Raw genomic sequence first — 20,243 nt, 5'->3', positions numbered from 1 at the left:
TAATATTAAAAAAAAATTGCAAAATCTTTATAAAATTTCATTCATTGAATTCGAAACCTCCACTCTCCACAATTGAATAAAACTGTATCAAAATCCCATCCATATTTCTCCTGACAAATATCATAAAAATCGCCAAAACATTTTTGGGTAAATGTAGCACTTGTTTTAATGGCATTGATTATGTTATTCTTGTGTGTTGAGGGTTCTGGATCATTTTCTCCTTTCAAAGCCTTTTGAGCCATAAAGAAATAAAAGCATTCAGTTTGAAATAACGCCATTAATTGATCTCGAGCCTTGGCAGAGGAATGCAAAGCTATAAAAACGAAATATTTGTTTATAGGTCTATTGAAAGAAATCAATTTGTCAAGGAAGCTAATAAATTTTATACTTTTACCTGAATATGCATTGTATATATGGAGAAGTGGTTGAAAGAATAACATACATGGAAGGATAAATATTAGCCTAATTACTAAAGATAAAATTGCTAAGGTATTTAAGGTTAAGCAAGACTGCCTAAAAGGTTTGGCAACTAAAACATAATTAAAGTAATGGGAATGTTCTATATTTTGAGCTGTGAATTCATCAGGAGTGGCATGTTTAAGTACATCATAAATATTACTGCATATTGAAAATTCTTGTTCAGTAATAACATCAGAAAATCTGATACCCATCTTAACATAGTGTTCCCAACCTAATGTTGAAAGTTTGATTCCACCATCTTTAGCTAAATAATGATATTCAAAATTATCATTTCCAGTCCACAAACTTTCAGATTTGTTTATAAATTTTGGAGACATAGTATGATATTTTTCATTTCTAAATTTTCTCATCTTTTCAAAAAATTTATTTGGGCTTGTCTCCAGACCCACCTGACTCAAAAAGGCTATCACCAAGCTTTTGTATCTTCTAGCATTGACCTTCACCATGTTTATATTCTTCATGGCCCGATAATTAGCATATAAATGAAAGGAGATGAGGAATACAAAACTTATCCAAGTTATGCAGAGTTTGTTCAACCTATTATTATCAAGTAATGGCAGAACAAAAAGGATAGAAGCTAATAGGGCTAAAAGGTTGACAAGAGTTTCTTGACTACTATCTTTGGCTGCAACATCAGCAATATTAGAGGCCCTAGACTGATGTTGTACAAGAGCAGCACGGGTAGCTGAACCTGCAACTCCCACACATGCTTGAGCAACACTAGAAAAGCATAACAAGGTTATGAGAGGCCAGTTTATTATGCTTCGGGGTCCTAATACATTGTCCATAGAGGGAGATGTGATGTTGGTAGGGTTAAATGACATAAGTTTTCTTGAATCACTTAATTTCTGCAGTTGGAGTTGTAAAAATGTGCAATTATCACCACTTCCATATCTATAGGCTAAGCAGGTATTAGTAGCTATATAGGCTATGGCTTGGAGAATAACCAAAATGGGATACCTAAGCAGAAAATTAAAGGCTAGATAATTTATATGCTTTAAAAAAATCCATATTTTTGATAATAATAATGAGGAAACAAAAAAAGGAGTCATCATCTCTAGGGCCAGTGCAGCATCATTGACAAAATCAGCAAAAAGTCTCCATTGTTTCAAATTTGAGTCAAGCCTTTCTCCAGCAAATACAGCAAATGATATTCCCCCCAACATACCTGCTCCATTTTTGATAATCCAATTAAAAGTAGCACCCAATGGTGTGGCAAATGGATCTCCAACTCCTAATCCAGTTAAAACTGCTCTAGTTGATAATGTTCCACAGATAGAACTACAAAAAGCTTGAACTGAATCCCAAATCTGGTAGGATAGGTAATCAGGACTCACTGATTCTGGATATCCTTTAGGTAAAAATACATTTGTAAGAAATTGAACAAATTTTTTAAATTGATTGTAGAAAAGATTTTTAAATATATTTTCCTCCAATTGCAGTTTGAAAGGAGAGATTTGATTTGTATTTTCACAAGTCAAAAATTCTATTTTTTCTGAAGTTTCATCATTATAATTTAATACATGCTTTAATTCTGACTTAAAAATCTCTTGTATATGCATAATGAAATAAGATAAATATCTTTAATGCAAATTCTAAATATAATACACTAAAACTTTAATATTTGTTATATACATTAAATTTTTTACAAAAAAATATGCAATAGGTAGAAAATTGCATTTATACCATAAATACGGTGTAACATCGCATCTGGTAAAATAGATTATTGAATATACCCGAAATATTATGATGACAGCTGTTATATCAGAGATATGTAAAAAAACCTTTTAGTATTTAAAATTTTAAAATTTTACTAACTGCTCAAAATAAGGAAAATATAATATTTGCAAAATTATTATATAAAAGATATATGACTACTGTTAATTTAATGATTTTAATAAACAATTCACATTTGCTCATTTTGGGCAAGTCTTTGACCAACGTGCTAGATAGTATAAGATAAGATTCGAATTTGCCAGCTGTGCCAACATCGACAGTAGCAATGATTTTAAATCTTATAAGTAATATATAAATAACTTTATTGATTAAAATTTTTTACAAAATAAATAAATCGAATGCCTAATAATGTAAGTATTTTAATAAAATTGCAAAACGATGATATAAATTCTCATTGTCCCCATGGGGCGTTGACAGATTCCTATGGGATGATGGTTCAATTTGTTTTGGGAATACTAGCATTTGCATCATTAATATTAAAAAGATATTTCGAACCTTTATTCGAACGCAGGCCCTGGCTTATCTGGTTTTTTGACACATCAAAGCAAGCTATAGGAGCCTTAGTGATACATTTTGCAAATATATTTTTATCTGATATATTTCATGGAGATCCCTGTACATGGTATATTACAAATTTTCTTATGGATTCAACAGTTGGATTGGTGATAATATTTGCTTTGTTAAAATTTTTTCAATACACTGTAAAATTGAAAGGTTATAAATCCTTAAAATTTGGTTCCTACGGAAAACCTCCTTCTCTTTTATATTGGCTTAGACAATGTGGTATTTATATTGCTATAATGATAATAGAGAAAATTTTTATTACTATTTTAATACAATTCAAATTTTTTAAAAATATATTCGGTTATCTCACTATACCTATTAATAATCCAAAAATTGAAGTTGCACTAGTAGTTTTGATAATTCCACTGTTCATCAACATATTGATGTTTTGGATAATTGATAATATGTTAATGAACAAGCATATACATATAAGGAAACATGGTGAAGAAGACATGAAGTTTTACACTAATATTCGATATAAGAATGTTGATAAAAAGATTGATTCTGATTGCAATACTAACTTAATTGAGGAATAGTGATTAAAATGACAATCTAATCCATCCACGTCCACTCAATATAATTTTTTTTATTATAAATTATGTAGTATTATTTCTTTTTATATAGATAATTTTGTTTATTATGATTAGTTCAATAAATAAAGCTATTTATATTTGTTTAGGTGCATATAGAAATAAAAATCAATCCCCAATTTTCAAACAGATACATGTAAAATAAGCTTTCATAAATTGTATAATTAGTTATATTTTTAAGGAATTTATATCAAAGCTCTCTGAAAATTTTGTCAAATAATCAATTAATGAAAAAGATTTAAAGGCAGCATAAGTAATAATTACATTATAATAAAAATAAGTTAATATATAATTACTTGAATTGATATAATTGTTAAAAAAAATATTATAACCAAATTTCCTTTGTTATACATTTTTTTCAATATCCAGCTAACTAACCTTCATTGAACTCAGCAATTAATATATTATTAAAAATAATTTCCAATTACTATAAGCATCAAATATTGTTCACAGTTAGGATTCTCTACCACCACTTAAGCAGTGTTACCAAACACTATTTTGAACCTTTAATTAGTTTTGTAAATAAGGTTTGATCTATATAAATGCTAACACAATATTTTAACCAAAAAATATTACACAAATAGATGTCCAAACTTTTCTATGATTTATGAGCAAAATCTCTAGGGTTACATAATGCTAATATTGGGTTAACCCAGTGACGAAGTGTCCATAGAAGCAAGGGAAGCATTGCTTCCCTTAAAATTTTTCTTACAAAATTTTTAAATAAATTAATATAATCTTTGTAATATTCTAAATAAACTAAACAAAAATTTACTATCATTTTTACTATGTTAAAAAAAATATACATGGTTTTTTAATAAATAAAGAGAAAATCATGCCATGGTATTGTGTAATTTTACCATTAAAAAATAAGCATTGGGGTAGTAAATAAAAAAATGCTTATTTTTTAATAAGTAAAAGAGAAATAAATTTTTTTATATAATATTTTTTCCCTTACTTTTTTAAAATAAAAAATTTTTCGTTTTTTTATCCTTAATTAATGTTTAATAATTGTAATTGTTATATTGAAAATTTATTAACATTATCATTTTGCTCAAGAAATTTTGATGCGAAAAAATTGATTATTGAAAAAGAAAGACCAAAACTTACAAAAAGAAATCGAAACTTGCACCCGTAATTTTTCTATCGATAAATATGAAAAATATGAATGGCTCACTGGATGTGAATTTTCTAATTCTCTATATTATTGGTCATGCCTATTATTCCCAAAGAAAAAATATGTTTGGAATGATAAAGGATTTTCGGATATGAATAATTTTTCAAAGGCAGTTAAACGGCAAAGAATCAACCGCTCATTTGCAGTCGATGATTCAATTAAAAACATTTGGCCAAAATCGTATTGAAAATATGATAGATTCGATGCGCAAAATATCAATCGAACAGCATAATTCTAAAGTCAAATCAAATAGAGAAATATTGAAAATATTGATCAACTCTATATGTTTTCTTCGAATTCAGGAGCTCGTATTCCGTGGTGATGATGATACTTCTAATTCAGTAAATAAGGGAAATTATATTGTATTAATTTATTTGCTCGCGGAAGAAAATTTACTATTGAAACATTATTTAGAAATAGTGCAGTTTTTATTGTACTATCAAGCAATATTCAAAATGATTTGATTAATTCTATTTTATATGTCTTACACCAAAATATATTAAATTCGTCTAATTGTTAGATATTAGTAAATTACAAATAATCAATTTCCCAAAATATTTATTTGATAATTTAAACGGCACTTATTCTCAATTTTTCGACTTACACAAGCTGGAAACCGAATTAAAGGTAGTGTTTCGGGATGTTAAATTTAGAAAGAAAAAGAATGTTAATGAAATACTTGAATTTTAATGTGCACCGATTTGATGAAAAGTTTAAAGAGTTTTTAAATTATGCAAATTCATCTTAACTTTGGCTTCAACAACAGCAAGTGCAGAACAGAATTTTTCATCTTTAAAAGAATCAAATCTTATTGAAGAAACAGGATGAGCCAAAATCGATTATCGAATCTATCTTTGATTTCTATTGAAAAAAATTATTAAAAAATTTAAAATCTAGCAATAACTTTTATAATGCAGTACTTGATCATTTTACTCAAAAACAAAGACGAATACCACTTATTTATAAATCTTAATGTTTTTGTGGTTTGAGTTTGACCAAAATAAAAATAAAAATTTTTTTTGATTGCTTCCCTAGTAGTAAACTTGATACTTCGTCACTGGGTTATCCATTTTTAAAAATCGAGCCGTTTAATGATAACTACCTATAATGATATAAAAGTGGATCCATCTCCAAAATTTTATCATCACACAATATAAAATGCTAATATTTATTTTTATTTATATTACTTAAAGGGTAATGTACAGAATTAATTCCATTTATTTTTTTGGTATTTTATAAGAAATACTCTCTAAAATAAACATAATTTTAAAAATAATTTGCGATCAAACTATCAATTTATTGATATCACTGATTAAATTCGAGATTATAGTAAAAAATATTTCTAACCCTATCTACTCTACCTATCAAAAAAATTCCTGGCCCAGTCCGAAATATCGATTCAACCCTTCTCCCGGATACAGTTGATGGGTCCGGCTTTTGGGGCTCGGTGGGGTTTTGTCTTTATCCTTAATCTTAAATTTCTAAAGATAATTTTGGTTCAATCGAATCATGACGGTTACAACGATTCTAGACACAGTAAAGGTTTTCAAATAGCAAAATTTTTAAGAACGACCCGGTTAGAATTTTGTTTTTGTCATCCCCGACCATCCAAATTTGTACCCTGTATTTCCATTTTTTTAAAATTAGTTGGTTTAATATTGTCTTAATATTTTTTTTTGCCCTTAGGTTAATTTTAATGTATGACCTAGTTTTTTTTTTCATGTCCCTCTTTGGTTTAGTTTTAAAATACACGGAAAGTAAACATGTGACCATTTGTGTTTCCTTTTAGAATTCCTTACTAAGGTATTCCTAAATTACAAACTATATAGTTAGGTCCATGAGATTGTCCTTATTCCGAGGGTATAATTAGAATCCCGAGTAGTATGGGGGGGGGGTTGGTTTTATCCACAATTATATGAGATAGTACAAATTGACTTTAGACAGATGATATTTTTTTATGAATGCGTTAAAACAAATTATATTTATTATTGCGCCTTTTATTTTCCCTATAAAAGGGACCGAATTTTATGTTTAAATGTTATAGGCAATGTGTTATTTTTTCAACTTTGAATCATTTTTGGACCGCGTTTTTTAAAATTTAAAAATCTAATTTTAAAGGAAATGTATTCCAGCAAGTTTAAAATACTTAACTTGTGAATTGTAGACAATTTTGCCATAACCCTTTGAGTCATTTAATATATATGGGAAAATTAAAAATGGCAAAATTGTCTGAAATTCATAGGTTAGGTATTCCAAACTTGATGGAATACCTTTCTGGTAAAATTAGAAAAATGTTAAAAAACGAGATCAAAAGATTCATTGTTGAAAAAATAACACATTGTCGGAAAAAAGAGATTACCGCTAACATATATAATATATAAAAATATTTTTATAAGTAACTTTTTAATTTTAATTCGAAGTTATGGTTTTTTTAATGAAAAGTTTTATATATCTAGTTGCATTAATATTAAAATAAATTGCGTTTTAAAATAAATTCTTAATGTCTCCTACTCCTGCTGATAAAGTAAATTCTAATGACGCTCACTCGATCTCAAACGGATCTGGAAGGAAGGTCTTCTACTTCTGCTATTCTACTTGTAAAGAAAGTCTCGCAACTCTTATAAAAATTAGTAATATATTCTATAAAAAAATAACCAATAATGATGATAATTTAGGTTTCATGATTTTCTTCTAGCACTTAACACTAAATTTAGGAAAGGGGGGGGGAATATAATCATATTTATGAATGAATGATCATAGTAAAGACCTTATTTAATTTCACTGCATATGCATTATATTTCAATGATAAATCTTTATTTTTCTATAATGTTGAACTCTAGTGGCGGTCACTTGCTCGCTAGCTCTTGAGGAGGGAGTATTTCTATCGAATAAATCATTTATTTTTTTTTCGAAGAACTCGTAATGCTTTTTACCATTAGTCTTCATCTATATTAGGTAAAAGGCAATGCCAGTCTATTTAACTATTCTTCGCATTTGGTCAAATTAAAAATACCGCTATTTTAAGCCAAACAATAATTATTATATTTAACCTGAGAGTAAAACAAAAGTAATCGTTTGCCAACTTGACAAAAATAAAATTTATCCCTAGAACATTGGCACCATTTGCTTTTCATCGATTATGAATAATTTCTTTTTTACTCTGCTCGATTTTTAACAAATATCAAAATTTATGTATATTTCATTTGAAAAAATTTTTAAGGAAATTTTAGGCTCCTGTGTGTCAGGTGATAGTTAGAGTAGATGTTATGTGTACTCCTATATGCAAATTTTTGAAAAGGTTTTACGCCCCGACCTGAAAAATTTGTACACCGAACCGTAATAATTTTCTATGAAGAAAAAAAACTACTTTGCTTAATTGTTGTCACTACTGATTTTTAGTGTATTTTTTTTTAATGTCCACTACCAATTTAAAAAAAATATTAACGTAAAGAAGGAATTAAATTAATATTAAATTAGATTTGTAGATTTAGCATCTAATCATATAAAAAATTATTTTTGATACGACATATGATTTTAACCTTATTTTATAATTTGAGATACACACCGTCTTTTTAATATATCTTATGTTATTTTTTTTTTACCAAATTTCTAAATACCTGTTCTGTTGATCAATAAAATAGCTGCAGAAAATCGGCGATTTAAGGATATTGATTACAAATTTATCGGAACTGTTTTAGATCGTCATTTAGTGCTCAAAGACTTTAGTTTGCAAGGACGAGATATTCTAAGCTCTAAAATTTGTGTTGGGAACTTCAGGCCAGCGTTGAGCTCGTCAAAATATTTTGCGCAAAATCTAGCTAAGCGATTAAAAATATTCGAGCCGGGTAACCTTCGTAAAAATTCCTGACGGGGACGTTCTGTTAATTTTTTTGCTTTTTACATCGGTAACATATTTCTATGGTTTGACTAATTATAATCGTAGTCACTTGATCGTCCAATTTTCTGATTGGTCCATTTAATAGTTGTAAATTAAAATTATAGCGTAAATATTGATAAAACATTACTTGGAAATATATTAAATAAATGTATAAATAGAATAATTACCTGCATATAAATTCCTATTAATATTGATGCAAAATGGAAGAAAATACGATCAAAATCCTATAATTAAAGAGGACCCTCCTATTCCTATACACTTTTCATGGGTATTAATATTAATAGATTTATTGAATGAAAGTTAAAGATAACGATGAGCAATAATAATTATTATATTTTTTTAAGGGTGAGGAGGAGGTAGAGATCTAAGTATCTGGTCGGGTCTAGCCTTGGAAAAATTTTAAAATAATCAATTCTATGTTGAATTATATTATATCAAAAAAGGCGCTAATATATAAAAATATTATAATTTTATTTGTAGAAACTAAACGCCATATGATATATATATCTTTTTAAAAAAAATTAATTTCTATATTTAAATAAATTCGGGCCTGACCGGAATAACTTTTTTTAAAAAAATTGGGGTTCGGGCCGGGAAAACAAAATTTTTGGCCGGGTCGGGCTTGATTAATTAAGCCCTATGCAGATCACTAGGTATTACCCTATTGAATTTAAAAAAAATTAAAGTACCACCCTAAGGCTGCATTTATAGTAAGAGCGATTCGGCCAAGAGATGCATTTACGTAATAAGCCGATATACTGGGCGAAATGGTGAAATAACGAAAGATATTTACATATATTTCAAAAGTATTATCGCTGCGACGAATCATTTGTGATTTCGTTAACGGTTTATTTCGCATCGCTTCAACGAATCATGGTTAGAATAAATGCCGCATAAGGTTTTAATCCCATTATTGCTTCATACCACCTCGTAGTATATTATTTTAATCGCCCGTTTTTTTAGAGGAGTTGATTTGAAAATTATTAATAATTCCAAAAAAATTGATTATTTAAATAATATATTTCTAATTATAAAGCATTTGATTTATTTTGGCGAATTTTATAAATTTTTTCTTATTTTTTTTGAAAAAAAGGTTTTTGGTTTGGTAAGGACCAGGTGTTATTTATAAGATTTACTAGCATAAAAAATACTTTAAATAAATATTTATGGTAAATTTATTTAAAATCAAAATTAATTTTCTAAAAAAAAACCCATTTTTTAAAAAGAGTTTTTTTATTTCTTAGAATTTACTTTAAAAAAAAAAATCGTTAACTCATTTTCTACTTAAGATAGAATAGAAGCAAAGTTTTCTATAGTTTTTAAATAGGATGCATAACAATTACAGCTTTTTAAAGACTGATATTACGTGGTTTTACCGATGTCTAGTTGATATCAGCTCCACACAGATATAAACTGATCCGGTTTTTACTTATAAGAATATGAAATTGTCTAATAAGGGAAATAGAATAATGAACCAATAAAATTAATATGCACGCTTATAAAGCTAATGGACTAATTATACTATACTCCCTCCCCCTCCAAGATTTAATCATAACATTATATCCTAAATTAATTGATCGATAATTCAATTTATAAAAATCCGAGCGACCGAGTCGGGTCGATCCGATATTAAAAATAATCGCTAAACCCCTCATTTTAAATTATAATTTATTAGCAAAAGTATGAAACATCGATTGAATTCAGTGCGTGGGTTAGTAACTAATAAATTCTTCTACTCCAACACTCATTGGATGAATAAAGTGGAATCTAATAGTCCAGTTCCTGCAACTTATCGCGAATTCTCTTTCGAGAAGAAATTGAGTCCCCAAATCTTAAACACCTTCAGCATAAATGTCGAAACAAATCAAGCATCAAATACGGTTTATAAATCAACCACCAATCCAAAAAAGTTGGCACTTAATTTGAATCTTCCCCCTTGCATGGCTTCTACTTACGTTCCAGCTCAAATAGAAGGGATTGTCCAGCAAGCGTGGGAAGAATGGTACCAAACTCACAAAGCCTTGACCAACTCTCATTTGAACGAATCGGACGTGCCCAACTGGTGTAATTTGAATTTATAGCTAAATTTTAACTCCTTATTTTTTTTATGAATTGCTCAGATTCATTAATTTTTACACTCTGGCATCCCAGATTTTGAAAACACTTAGAAATACTCCCAGATTGCTCTTTACTGAGTTATCTGATTCGGGTGTTACAGGGTTTTAAAGCTGTCAAGAATGAAGATTTATTTTTGACAAGGTTAGGCAAAAAGAATTTTTTTTTTATTAAATAATAAAATTTAGTATAATTATAAAAAAGAGCTTATTCGATGCCACTAGAAATAAGGATTTATCTTATATTTTTCGCATAATTAGAAGGAGATCAGTGTAAATTAGATTTTGAGTTTTAACGAGTTCTTAATTCAAAAAAAATGTAATATATACTTAATTTTAACATTTATACTTTTTTTTATCCTCCAAAAATATATAACTAATATTATACACTAGTGGTCATATTTTTTTGTTCGTTTTATATTGGACAACATTACAATTTTTTAAAAAAATAATACATTATATGATTTAAATAAAATGTTATGGTATAGGATATTTTGTCTAAACAAAAATATAGCACCAAACTGTTTCGCCATATGTTTACCTCCCATTAATATAACGGGTCATTTGCATTTGGGCCACGCTCTGACCTGCGCTATCCAAGATTGCATCGTCAGGTGGAACAGGATGCGAAATTTTGATGTTCGCTGGCTTCCGGGATTCGACCACGCGGGTATAGCGACAGAGGTACGAGTGGAGTTGCATCTCAAACGCAAATCTGGCGAGAAGGGGCCGAAGCTAGATCGACTTACTTTGGGGAGAAAGGAGTTTATCGATAGGGTTCATCAGTGGAAGCGGGAAAAAATTCAAGTGATCTCCGGTCAGTTGAGGAAGATGGGTCTTTGCATGGAATGGCCCTTGGATGCTAATTATTATCAATTTTCCGATATCGTATCAAAAAAACCAAATAATCATATGTTCGACTACCCCTTCACCTTGGACCATAACTTCCGAAAGGTAGTTCAAGGTGCCTTTCAAAGTTTAGATAGTCGAGGATTGATATACAGATCTCAACGCTTGGTCAATTGGTGCTGTCACTTGAGAACGGCTATTTCCGACTTGGAAGTTCAAAAGATTAGGGTTAACGGTCCTACTATAATGAGCTTGCCGGATTACCAAGCCGATGCGAATAGTATAATAAAAATAAACCTTTCTTTTTAAAATGATTAGATTTAAATTAGGGATGATTTATATTAGAAATTTAGCTATATAAATTGGTTGAGTCTTTTTCCCATCAGTAAGTTAAAAGGTAAATGAAAACTTTGGCCAAGCATTTTTATAATAATAAATAATGAATAAAATATTTTACTTTTAAAAAATAACCCTTAGCGAAAAAATTTCGGAGAGTAAAATTCGGCCAAATCTGGGCTATACGGTACCCTCTATATTCAGCTGATAATAGTAGATTACTAGGTAACAGTCCGAGTTATTTAACAGTTCACACGACGCGTCCAGAGACTATAATGAATGACGTGGCTTTAGCCGTCAATCCCAACGATACAAGATTTCCTTATTACAATGTCCAAGGACTGAAAGTACTCCACCCTTTATCCGAATATTACAAAACGCCAAAATTTCTACCAGTCATATACGATGCCAGAGTCGATCCACACAAAGGGTCAGGTAATATATTATGTATAATTTACACAATCAATAAATTCACAAATTAATATTAATTAACTTTCAAATAGGTCATTAGCTAAGTTAAAACTTTTTATATTGATAAAGGTATATTGAAAGTCTCACCGGCTCACGACGTATTAGATTACGAAATATACCACACACACTTGAACAAGATACATGACACCACTATAGATGTAAGTATAATTAGCGAGTAATAAAACGGGTTGTATGTTAAAAACTAGGAAAGTTCATATCGAAGAAGAAAATTAAAATCATCAAAATTTAAGCGTGAGTTATATTAGAAATAGTATCTTGTAGAATTATGACAAATCAGTTTAAATAATGAATTCATTTATGCATGTGTTTATGAGGCTGATACCACCATATCTTCCATATTCTGCGACGATGGCACCATTAGACCGGGATTATATGGTGAAGGCACTGATAGATTCCATGCCAGACTTGAAATACTTAGCTACCTTTCTACCCGTACGTTCGAATCTCATTCCAATCATTTTATCCCGTTCTTCCAAGATTATTACGACTTTCCTACATACCTCGAGGTATGCAGTAGGTCTGGGGACGTGATAGAACCTATGGCCAAACCCCAATGGTATCTCAAATGTAGTGGTGATATGGCGCGAAATTTGCTGGAGCAGGTAATGAAATCCAAGATAACTATAGTCCCCTCGAATAATAAATTGTTTGGGAAGGAAAGCATGATTGAATGGTTGTCGAATTTGAAGGATTGGTGTCTATCCAGACAAATATGGTGGGGGCACAGAATTCCAGCATTTTATTTCACAGGTTAATAAACATTTCATTTCTGCAAACAAAAATTAACATTATAATATTAATGTTCCTTGAACTAGCCTGAAAAAATTTAAATTTAAAAAAAAATTACTAACAGTTATATTGAAATAAATTAATCCTACAATTAGAAATTTTTTTTTAGATCCAGATGTCAATGGGAACTTGAAAAGGATTGTCCATGATAAATCGACTCCAATTCACCAATCTAATGATATAACTTATATAATAGCTTCGAATAATGACCAGGCTTACGAAAAAGCATTTAACTTATTAAATAATACAAGTATTAATAATTAGGGGAACAATTAGCTTAAAATGATATCTACGAAATTTTCAAATTTTTCCTAATAATACGATATATAAAATAATATATATAAATCTGAAATCTAGAGATAGAAGGGGGGGGGGCAAACGATTAAAGTAAAGGAGGTAGGAAAAATAAAATAATAATAAAAAATTATTTTTTTTCCTCTATGCAATTGTACTAAATAGATCCAAATAAATTGTCCAACTTTATACAATATAATCCAAATCACAAGCTCCTTATAAAAGTCTGGTCGATTTTAAAGAATGCGTGAAAATATTCCAAGACGAAGACGTTTTTGACACCTGGTTCTCCTCCGCTCTATACCCTTTAGGCTTATCCGATCGGCTCGGCCATACAAATAATCTTATTCTTCCTGATATTAGAGCAAGTAACCATGGAGTGGGGACTTCTTTAATAAAAAATAATAATAACGATTACAGATATCAATGCCCTTTGTCATTGATGGAGACTGGTTTCGACATAAGACATTTGTGGGTCACCAGATTACTATTATTAGGACTGGAATTAACCGGGACATTGCCATTTAACGAGGTTACATATCGTGAATTCTTATAATTATTTATCCTTTAAAAGTTGTATTATTTGTGAAAATCAAAATTGAATAATATCCTTGTTTTCCTATTATTCACTTCAAGGACCTGTGCCCGAACGTTTCTAAAAACCGGAGCAGAACAGAATTGCAAAAATGACATAGTTCCTAGTCCTTGATTGATATTGTGATATATTATAGAATTCAAACCTAATTTACGCAATTCTTCTTTTTATATCACTCACGAATTTACAAAATCAATTCTTAAAAAAAAGTGAATTAGTTTGAAGAAGTTCTATTATAAATGTCCTATTGGGATATGAAATCCATGAAATTTTAAATTTAACCGGGAAATTATATTCCAGCGTGTACTGCGTACACAGTAAGCGCGAATTCGCCATTATACAAAATTGATGTAAAATTATTATATTTATATCGTATTTTGTATACTTCTCCGCGATTCGCGATAACTGTGAACTCAGTGTTAGGGTACCTGTACTCTACCAATTTCGGATAATTTTCGCCCATAAACCTTTGCGTATTTTTTTTTTAAATTTATATGAAAAAAAAATCAATAGAAATTAAGAGTGATTTCTAAAGTTCACGTCAAAAGGATTTAGATTTTACAATATGGGTACTCTATGCCAATGATATATATATATATTACTAGATTGGCGATTCATTAATTAGATGCCTTTAAAAATATCCATACATGGGAGCCGGCTGTAGCTCCATTTTGTGGTTTGTATATCGATCAAATTACATTATGTGCATTCATATAATGATAAATAAAAACAATTAGTCGAAATGCAAACCAAAAAATAGCGCCGCAACTGACTCTTCTGGTTGGACACTTTTAATTAATGAATCGCTGATCTAGCACGATATATACATCATTGCTCTATACATGCTGGAATATAATTCCTGACAAATCAGCTTTTAAAATTTAAAAAATTGTCCTCAGTAAAATGATTCAAAATGGAGAGATACGACGTGTTTATTTATTTTCTTTGCCAAATATACGAGAATCATCCTTATACGATACAAGTTAACGATTACAAAAAAAAATGGATGACTTGCGAAAGATTTAGCATTTAATCATAGTTTTATAAAATAAATTCATTAATTTTTTGGCTAAATTTATAAAAAATATTTAAAGCAATGTATATTGTTTCTTCTTCTTCCAAAAAGATATTATATCATGGCATAGTCAACGACACTTACGGTAGGAAGATGAGTAAATCATTGGGCAATGTCGTCGATCCGGTAGATGTCATAAATGGGGCCAGTTTGAAAGATCTTAGGACCAACTTGTTATCAGGTGTTTAAAATGAATTATAATTATAACTAATCTTTTTTTTTTTTAAATGGAGGCGCTAAAAATTGCTAAGATTTAAAATTTAAAAATAATATTTATATTTACAAATTTTTAATGAATGAATGAATTAAACTCTACTTTTTATAAACCCTCAATAAAAAAATCAATGTATACGTAAATAAAAAACAAATCCAAAAAATGATATGTAAACGTTATCGCAGATTAAAACATATGTAGGGTTAATATAAATCGAATACAACATGAATAATATTTTGTCTACCTAGGTTAGATTAGGGATAATATAAAGTAATAATTGATTTATTTTAAATCGGAGCATAATGGATAAGGGCACCTTACCCTGCATTCACAGTTAGCAGCTTTATGGCAGTTTATAAAAATACAGCATATTTCAGATAATTCTTTGCGAATTCAAGTCAACTGTAAATGCGGGGTTAGTGATCAGCACTTAAATTAACATACCTTATCACTAATAAGAACTCTATTTTATTTAATATATTAAGAAAAATAAATAATATTTTAATGTGAAAGAGAGGCAGAAAACGCCTATAAAGATAAGGGTTTGTCGCTAACTCATTCTCCCCTTGTAAATAGAATTTTTTTCTAAATTTATTAGCTTTCTCACAAAATACTTTTCGACTTAATAACATTAATATATATATATATATATAACTTATTATTTTTTTAAATAAAATTATATTATTTTTTTTAAAGATACCCTTAGTGACCAAGAAAAAGAAAAGGCTTTAAAAGGGCAAAAACAAATGTTTCCTAACGGTATTCCTGCCTGCGGTGCCGACGCTTTAAAATTCGCCTTGTTACACAGCAATATTAAATGTAATATTATATCCATCTAAGATCCATATAAAATCTTGAAATTATTTCCGTAATACTCTGAAACATGCTTAATTTAATTACTACCTAGATTCAGATTATTCCTGAAGATTTTTTTTTTTTAAAATAGCCACTATATATGTAGTGATCAAATCCCTTTCAAAAAATGGTTTAACTAGATTTTCAAAACAAATTTATTGATTTTTATATATTCATTTAAAAATAATTTTTTATAATCAATGTAGCCCAAGTCGTTAAGATCGACGTTAGCAGAATAGCCGAGTTCCGGAAATTGGGTAATAAAATTTGGCAAGCGGCTAGATATTATTTTCACGCTCTCTCGAAACTCGACGACACTATAGGTCTTCGTTTAAATCACGAAGAACCCGTTTCCATAGGAAACGTTGAAGATCTCTGGATCTTGAGTAGATTAGATTGGTTAATAGAGAAATGTCACGTTTCTCTAAATGGTTCCAAAAAGGAGGCGGTAAGAAATGACGATGTCGAAGAAAGTGAAAAATACGATTTTCATTTGGCTGCCGAGGCCTTGAGACATTTTTGGCTCGAAGAATTTTGCGACGTTTACATAGAATCATCTAAAGCCATATTGTTCAATCAGGACCCTGACAAACGCTGTAATTTTTTGTTTTTTTATTTATCTAAATAACTAAATTGCTAATTTTTTTAGCGATCCTATTTGTCTTATTTATTAGCTTATTTCTTGAATTTTTTTTAAAGATTATTTACTGTCGAATTTCTATAGAGTTTTTTTAATTCATTCATTCATACCTGGTATTGAATGTTCTAACGCCTTCCTCGCCCTTTACTTTATAAATAGGTTTTATACAAAAATTTAATGAATAATAATCAGAGTTGTTAAACGCTACTTATAAAAGTAGCGCGCTACCGCTATCGCTATTTGTCAAAAAAGTAGCGCGCTACCGCTATCGCGATTTGTCAAAAAAGTAGCTCGTTAAGCTACTTTTTATAAAAAAAATTTACAAACAAATTTTTTATTCTTTGCTTATAATGTTATTGTATAGTATATAAAAATCAACATTTATAAATATTAAAATATAGTTAGTTTTGATTATAAAAAAAATGTAATATAAATAAATATTTATGGTAATTTGTTGCATTTTAATAATAAAATCATTTCAATATTATCATCCCCAAGTCTAGAGCGAAAATCAGAAAGTATAAGTTTTGCCTTACTAAATAATCTCCCGACACCAGCACTTGGGCGTATTTAATCTTATTTACATATTTTTAATATAAGATAGATTATCAATAATTTTATTTGCAAGTACATCGTATCTCTGGCATCCTATTATCATTTTGAGGGTTAATGCCACAGATCTTCTTTTTAAAGTCCTAGGGTCTAGCCAATGAAAGACCTGTGATTCTCAAATAAGCTCAAAAATATTTAATCAGATCAATTGATAAATATAAATAAGTTTTTACCTTCTGTGATGTGTCCAACTATCTGCCGTTGTACATATATATGATATCTCTGATAACTTTACTATTAGAGCATCTTTCATCAATTTAAAGTTATCTGCTATTTTATTCATTAGTGTCTGGCGGCATAAAATTGTTGTACCAGGGGATAGAGTTTTAATCATCATGGTAAATGATGGATTATCAACCAAGGACATTGGCTGAACTGTATAAATTATAAAATCAACAATAACTTTATCAGCCAATTTCTGAGAAATATTGTCATTTATTTGGTTTGAATTGAATTAGTCTTTTTGGATGTAGAGTCGTCTATACCAAAATTATTTAGATGTTTCTCCATTTCCTTAAAACAAATATTATTGGAATGTAAAAATGACAATTTACCTTTAGGTGTTTCTTGAGGTTATAGCTACTGGATTAATTTGAGGAAATATTTTTTTTTACATTTTAAACAAATAAATTTGAAGCCAGTTTTGGATTATATATATATTTTAAAAAAATTTCAAATCTAGGGAATGGGAAATTTGTATTATAGCTATTAAGAACATTTTCTTCCCTGGTATCTTTCATTTAATTAATATCATTGTCTGAATCACTTTCAACGATTTGGATATCCGTAGGCGATGGCATTTTAAATTATTAACACGTGATTTAGGTTTATAATACAAATGAAAATATAAATTACAAATTGAAAATATATTTCAATTTCAAAATTAAATAATAAATCATAAAAATTATAATTAATTATAATATTATATTTAAATTTTCATGTTTTTATACTTACTTTCGTTATATTTTTTAAATCAAAAAAAGTAGCGCGCTAAAAAATTAAATATACAAAAAAAGTAGCCGCTATTAGCTATAGCTACCAAAAAAGTTAGCGCGCTAAGTAGCGCGCTACTTTAACAACTCTGATATATTCACTTTTTATATGACGTAAGTAAAATTATATCGGTATTTCGAAATTATTCCTAAATTGTTCATTTTATAAATTTAAGGTTACGGCTAGAAATAGTTTTGAATCAAGGTTATAAAATATCAATCTTAGTAATAATATTACATGCGTATTGCTTTATTTCATTGATTTGTTTATTAAAAATTTAATTTTTTTTTTGTTAAACACATTTCATAAATTTTCATATCAAACAGGTATAGATTCTATGCGATCAACTCTCTTCACACTTCATGCATGTCTTAACCTTGGTCTAAGGTTAACCCACCCTTTTATGCCCCACATTACAGAAGCCTTATGGTTTTACACCAACAAATCTAATATAAATCCTTTCGTAAATGACTTGGATCCACAATTAAAAACTTTACCACTGGGCTTACTGACATATCCCGAGCCTGGCCTTCTCAATTTACAATTATATGGTGATACATCTATTAAAACCAACCAAGCAGGGGAAGTAATTATCAAAAAATTTTATGAGCCACCACTCGAAAATATTTCTATTAGGAATACTCACCTGGAAACACGCGTAGGGTTAATACTAGATCTCGCTTCAGCGGTTAGATCACTCAAACAAAAACTAAATATGGCTAATCGTGAAAAACCTATCCTAGAGTTATATATTAAACCGAAATGTCATCAAAATAATGATGAGAATGATATACAACCTATTATCTACGATTATATGGATCCTAAGAGCGACTTTTTCGATAAAAGTTACATTCGCATGTTTAAGACTCTTTCTAGATGTTCAGACGCTGAGATCAAATATATTTATAAAGAACATGAAAATGATGATACTATTCATTCTTTTAATACTCAAATTTATTATAAAATTCGCCAATCATAACCTATATCATATATATAATTTGATTTTTTTTAAATTTTCCGGCTCAGAAAAAAAAATTGAGATCGGTTCCCTTATTAAAACTATAAAAAATTGTTTTATATTCTTATAATAAATTAGTCACTTTTTTTTTTAATTCGGAGTATTAATGTGTAAATTTATAGTTACCTCAACCATTTAATAACGTGATTACAGATGTCAGAGATTACATACACATTGGTCACAAGTAAGAGATAGAAGGAAAGGTATCTGATCACGGTTATATTGAATTGAGAAACTATTACAGCTTAACACATGTTTCTTGATATGATAAACTTTGAATTTAAACCTTTGTTTTTTAATTCTGACATCTTGAATTTCGCTAACATAGACGCAATCACTAATTACTTGTTAAAAAATTTTCTAGCTAATATACTATTTTAAAAATGTAGCTTCGCTACTTGACGCTAGTATATACAATTTTTTTTTAAATTTAAATTAATATTATTTAATCGTCATTTAAAGATTGTAATGCCAAACATTTTTTTTCCAACATTACAGTAGCAGGAGAATATTTTCAAAAATGTACTTGTCATATTTTCAATAGGAAAAGGGGTAGAATATATTTATCATATGTTTATGGAAAACTGCACTTATAATTTTTGATGTAATGGAACCTGAGAAACCGGTAGACTTATGGGAGGAGTTGGTAACTCCTCAGAACCAAGCTTCTTCTTGGGGGTTTGGGGGGAAGCGGGTTAGGAGAAATTTGCCTCAATTTTTTATGGAGGTTAGGGAGTAAGTGAAAGTTAAAAAAATACATGATTTGTAGATTAAAGATAAAATTAACTGATAATAAAAAATTTCTAATGTATAAATTAATTTTTAAATCATTCATTCACGGATAACGTTTTAGTACATTTTGAATTTATAAACTCTCGTGGCTAATTTTTTTGAATACGGTTAGTAACAGCTAGTTGATTA

The 20,243-nt window shown here is 29.0% G+C and overlaps 3 protein-coding genes across 3 annotated transcripts; 2 read left to right on the top strand and 1 right to left on the bottom strand.

The window, feature by feature from the left end:
* On the bottom strand, positions 1 to 2,209 carry LOC135923624 (uncharacterized). The gene is made up of 2 exons (XM_065458470.1): positions 395 to 2,209; positions 1 to 313 (listed from the first exon to the last, which is right to left on the bottom strand). The coding sequence occupies exons 1-2, from the start codon at positions 2,040 to 2,042 to the stop codon at positions 42 to 44; spliced, it is 1,920 nt and encodes a 639-aa protein (XP_065314542.1). The 5' UTR covers positions 2,043 to 2,209; the 3' UTR covers positions 1 to 41.
* Positions 2,210 to 2,452: 243 nt separating this feature from the next.
* LOC135923620 (store-operated calcium entry regulator STIMATE-like) lies at positions 2,453 to 3,426 on the top strand. The gene has a single exon (XM_065458466.1). The coding sequence runs from the start codon at positions 2,556 to 2,558 to the stop codon at positions 3,315 to 3,317; it is 762 nt and encodes a 253-aa protein (XP_065314538.1). The 5' UTR covers positions 2,453 to 2,555; the 3' UTR covers positions 3,318 to 3,426.
* A 43-nt stretch (positions 3,427 to 3,469) lies between these two features.
* LOC135924465 (valine--tRNA ligase-like) lies at positions 3,470 to 19,283 on the top strand. Its single transcript, XM_065459521.1, has 13 exons — positions 3,470 to 3,507; positions 3,553 to 3,624; positions 10,122 to 10,510; positions 11,075 to 11,689; positions 11,887 to 12,180; positions 12,286 to 12,374; positions 12,552 to 12,987; positions 13,136 to 13,276; positions 13,533 to 13,852; positions 15,042 to 15,171; positions 15,901 to 16,023; positions 16,266 to 16,655; positions 18,631 to 19,283. Exons 3-13 carry the CDS (start codon positions 10,129 to 10,131, stop codon positions 19,281 to 19,283), a joined length of 3,573 nt encoding a protein of 1,190 aa, XP_065315593.1. The 5' UTR covers positions 3,470 to 3,507; positions 3,553 to 3,624; positions 10,122 to 10,128.
* The last annotated feature ends 960 nt before the right edge of the window (positions 19,284 to 20,243 follow it).

Source organism: Gordionus sp. m RMFG-2023, chromosome 2, assembly GCF_954871325.1.
Source record: "Gordionus sp. m RMFG-2023 chromosome 2, tfGorSpeb1-WG-v2, whole genome shotgun sequence".
Taxonomy (NCBI): Eukaryota; Metazoa; Nematomorpha; class Gordioida; order Chordodea; family Parachordodidae; genus Gordionus; species Gordionus sp. m RMFG-2023.
Note: the sequence above shows the minus strand (reverse complement) of the source record. Positions and strands in the feature narration are given on the sequence as shown.